This window comes from Olea europaea, chromosome 10 (genome assembly GCF_002742605.1).
Source record: "Olea europaea var. sylvestris chromosome 10, O_europaea_v1, whole genome shotgun sequence".
Classification (NCBI taxonomy): Eukaryota; Viridiplantae; Streptophyta; class Magnoliopsida; order Lamiales; family Oleaceae; genus Olea; species Olea europaea.
This window is the reverse complement of record NC_036246.1, coordinates 45,251,120-45,255,767: the sequence shown is the minus strand read 5'-3', so window position 1 is coordinate 45,255,767 and position 4,648 is coordinate 45,251,120. Positions and strand designations below refer to the sequence as shown.

Genomic DNA, 4,648 nt, shown 5'->3' with positions numbered 1-4,648 from the left:
CGAACTTTACAAGACGTCACATTTCACCCACTCAACTTTACTTTGCACCCAATTACTCACTGAACTTTGTAAATTTGCACTTCATCACTCACCAGGAACCGTTTGTTCTGTTTGCCTATGTGGATGACGACTTTAACACGTGACAGTTAAATTAGACAAACATAATAATGAATTGCCAAATCATATATCCAAAAAGACCCAAACATGCCTCACCGTTTTCACTCAAAAATGGCATGCCCAGTAAAGGCGAAAAAGAAGAAACAACAATCGCGATATACTAAAATTCACCTTCGAAGCGGCCTATTTTAAGAGATTAGGGTTCCAATCGCGATTTATGTGTTAAAAACGGTGAGGCATGTTTGGGTCGTTTTGGATATATGATTTGGCAATTCATTGTTATGTTTTTCTAATTTAACTGTCACGTGTTAAAGCCGTCATTCACATAGGCAAACAGAACAAACGGTTCCTGGTGAGTGATGAAGTGCAAATTTACAAAGCTCAGTGAGTAATTGAGTGCAAAGTAAAGTTGAGCGGGTGAAATGTGACGTCTTGTAAAGTTCGGTAAGTATTCAAACAATTAACTATTTAACCCGATGAGTGATGGAGTGCAAGTTTACAAAGTTCAGTGAGTAATTGGGTGCAAAGTAAAGTTCAGTGAGTAATTGGGTGCAAAGTAAAGTTCAGTGAGTGAAACGTGACGCCCTTCCAAAGTTTAGTGAGTAATTGGGTGCAAAGTAAAGTTCAGTGAGTGAAACGTGACGCCCTTTAAAGTTCAGTGAGTATTCAAACAATTAACTCATCTTCCTCTTCCTCCCACCCCACCCAAAGCTCCAACAAAGAATTTCTCTCAATCGCCGACCACTGCCTTTTAGATCTTCTCAACCCATTGTCAGAACCCTAATTAAGTCATAAGTTAATCACGCTAATGGCATTCTCACTCTCACGGTTGCACTCTACAATTCCATTTCACAAACAATTTCTCTTTTTTTAAAACCTTTCTAATTTCGATTTCAAATAATCCCCAAACCCTAATTAATTCCTAAATTAATCACTCTAATGGTTTTTTGGAGTTCCGGGTTAAGGATATTGATATGCTTGGAGCAGATATAATAGGAAAAGTCAAAATTTTGACAGAATGTATGGCTTTTGGTGAGATCATATCTGGGCTGTTATTGAATCAAATGATCCAATTAGATATGATAGAAAAGGGTTGAGAAAGATGATGAGTGCAATTTAAGTCCAAAATTTCGTTGGGACAATGTAAAATAACTTATTTTTCATCATATTTTTAAAATATAAATAAATAGAAAATGCAAAAAAAAAAAAAAAATCTCATTTCAAATTATGAAAACAAAATATTTTATTATAAATCACCGATGGGAGGTACTCATTAATGAAAGGTTAAATATAAGAATTCGACGGAAAAAATTAAGAAACTAATTGTTATAATAAGCAAAGATTAATAAGCTTAACTATAATTAAAATGTGATGCAACAAATAAAAGTTGTGCGATTCCCATTAAAAAAAAAAAAATTCTAAAAATTTGAACGGCCTGAGAAGGTGACGATGAAAATGATTCCTAATAGGGAACAACCACATAAAGCTGAGAGAAAATGAATAATTATAACAGAACAGATGTATGAACGCGTAGTTCCAAGAAAGGAGGGAATGAATTCCTAACGACTCCATTAAAACCAGCCGAAAATAGCTCCAAATCTTGTTATCATCTCCTCCATGTCACTTCAGGTAACTCATTCATCTCTCCTGCATGATACTCACACACACACACACACACACACATACATACACTTGGGTCTGTCTTCTTTAAACACACGTTAATTTATTGCGTTTAATTAAGTCATCGAACTGTGTGTTTTTTTTGTGTATTTGTTTGATTACGAGGAAATGCAGGGATTGGGGGACGAATATAGTTTTGATTCAAGACATAGTTGGGAGTACACCGGCGGTCAAAGGTGGCGGAGTGGTGGCGGAGTGGATCACGAGATGGCGGAAATGGAGGCCCAAACTCAGGTAGCCGCAGATAGAGAAAGTTCGGCAATCTTCATGAAAGCGAATCGTCTCGTCTCATTGAAGGTTTTTTTTCTGATTCATTTGTCTTATTGCAATGCATTCATGCACTATAAATAATAAATACAACAACATAAGGGGTTTTGTCAATTGATTTCCTGTGGAAGAGACTAAATTACTCCAAACTGGATGGGTTTTTCTCAATAGAGTTGGGCCTTAGTTTTCTTGAAATTTTTTAGCCCTAATTTTATCTGGTAAAGCAAGTGATGAAATTTTGATTTAATTTTTGCTGTGGTCGAAATTTAACTTCAGTATCCTCTATAACAGTTCAATGAATATATTTGCAGTTTGAGGATGTGGTCTACAAAATTAAAATCAAACAGGAGGGATGTCTGAAGAATCCAAAGTCGGAAGAGAAATTAATTTTGAAGGGTATAACAGGTATCGTGTTCCCCGGAGAAATGCTAGCCATGCTAGGTCCATCTGGCAGTGGCAAAACAACTCTACTGACCGCATTAGGAGGCCGGCTAGGTGGACATCTCGGTGGAAGCATAACTTACAGCGGAAAGCCATTTTCAAACTCGATGAAGCGAAATACAGGCTTTGTCACACAAGATGATACCCTGTATCCTCATCTGACTGTGACAGAAACACTCGTGTATACCGCACTTCTAAGGTTGCCTAATACTATAACTAAACAGGAAAAGATTAACCACGCAGAAGCCGTGATATTTCAGCTTGGATTATCGAGATGCAGGGACAGCATTATAGGTGGTCCATTTCTGAGAGGAGTCTCTGGTGGTGAGCGAAAACGTGTTAGCATTGGGCAAGAAATGCTTATTAATCCAAGTTTGTTGTTTCTTGATGAGCCCACATCAGGCCTTGATTCTACAACGGCTCAAAGGATTGTCCACACATTGTGGGAATTGGCTAATGGAGGTAGAACGATAGTCATGACGATTCACCAGCCATCCAGTAGGCTATTTTATATGTTTCATAAGGTGCTATTGCTATCTGAAGGCAATCCTTTGTATTTCGGGAAGGGTTTGGGAGCCATGGATTACTTTTCGAGTATCGGGTTCACTCCTTCCATTGCTATGAATCCTTCGGATTACCTGTTAGATCTTGCAAATGGTACGTTGAATACATTCTTATGCAGTCCTATATTTGATGTATTTTCTTATATTCTATCAAGAATTAGATAAAACATTTTTTTTTTTTTTCCTTGGGTTGAAACAATCAGTTGATGCTATATTTTAATTTTCTGAAGGAGTTACAACCGATGACTCACGGGATGATCAAGCTGCAACTAAGCAAACTTTGGTATCTGCTTATAAGACTAAACTATTAGAGAGCGTGAAATCAGAACTAGAAATTGAGAGTCAGCTTCAAGAAGCAACGGACAACAAACAGTTTAAGCGATGGTCGACAAGTTGGTGGCAACAATTTTCCGTATTGTCTAGAAGAGGAATGAAGGAAAGAAGGCACGAAATCTTTTCCATCATTAAGATAGTACAAGTCCTAGTGGTATCTTTACTGTGTGGATTATTGTGGTGGCAATCGGACCTTAGTCACATACAAGACCAGGTAACAAAATTTTGCTTCAGATTACAATGCTTAGAAATATTTACTCTCATGAAAAAGAAATTCCAAATTTACGATGTTGTCTATCTTTTCTGAATTGCTATGTTTGACTGTGCTCAAAAAACTTTTTGGAAAGATTTGTTTTGCTAATAAAGAAATTAACTTTGAAAATCATTTCTGAGTTGCTTTTGAGTACAATCAGACGGTCCAAACATGCTCCTAAACTGAAATGAATTTGTGAATTGCTGAACATTGGAACGAGTGCAGGTGGGGCTTTTCTTCTTCTACTCTGGATTTTGGGGTTTCTATCCGCTCTTCCAAGCAATTTTCACGTTTCCCCAAGAACGTATGATGCTACAAAAAGAACGATCTTCAGGAATGTACCGACTTTCATCGTACTTCATGGCACTAACTTTAGGTGATCTGCCAATGGAATTAGTCCTCCCCACAGTCTTTGTCACCATAACCTACTGGATGGCAGGCCTCAAAGCAACGGCAGTGAACTTCTTCTGCGCCTTATTCGTTCTCCTTTACAGTGTATTATGTTCTCAAGGCCTCGGACTCGCCATTGGAGCGTTGGTCATGAACCAAAAATCTGCAACCACACTCGGATCGGTAATCATGCTTTCATTCCTTCTAGTGAGTGGATATTATGTCCAACATGTTCCAAAGTTCATAGGATGGATAAAGTATTTATCTATAACTAATTACACATTCAAGCTCTTGTTGAACTCACAATACAAGCGAGGTGATACGTATCCTTGCGGGTCCAATAAAACTTGTTTGGTCGAGGATTTTCCTTCGGTGAAACCCGTAGGACTTGGTGGAGTTGCTATCTCATTGGTTGCCTTGTCTATAATGCTCGTGGTATACAGATTGATTGCATATCTAGCCCTCATGAGAATTGGTGTTGTAAGGAAATAGAGTGATTTTTCGGGAGTTTCTCCCTGCATTGCTTGACGTAGAAGAGAATAGTATATATATTTCTTTATGTGTAATTTTACTAAAGTCAAGACTGAACTTAGTTGAGTTTATC

The 4,648-nt window shown here is 37.7% G+C and overlaps 1 protein-coding gene across 1 annotated transcript; it reads left to right on the top strand.

The window, feature by feature from the left end:
- The first annotated feature begins 1,782 nt into the window (after positions 1-1,782).
- Positions 1,783-4,648, top strand: LOC111402520 (ABC transporter G family member 9). Its single transcript, XM_023030890.1, has 4 exons — positions 1,783-2,094; positions 2,376-3,162; positions 3,299-3,615; positions 3,880-4,648. Exons 1-4 carry the CDS (start codon positions 1,906-1,908, stop codon positions 4,534-4,536), a joined length of 1,950 nt encoding a protein of 649 aa, XP_022886658.1. The 5' UTR covers positions 1,783-1,905; the 3' UTR covers positions 4,537-4,648.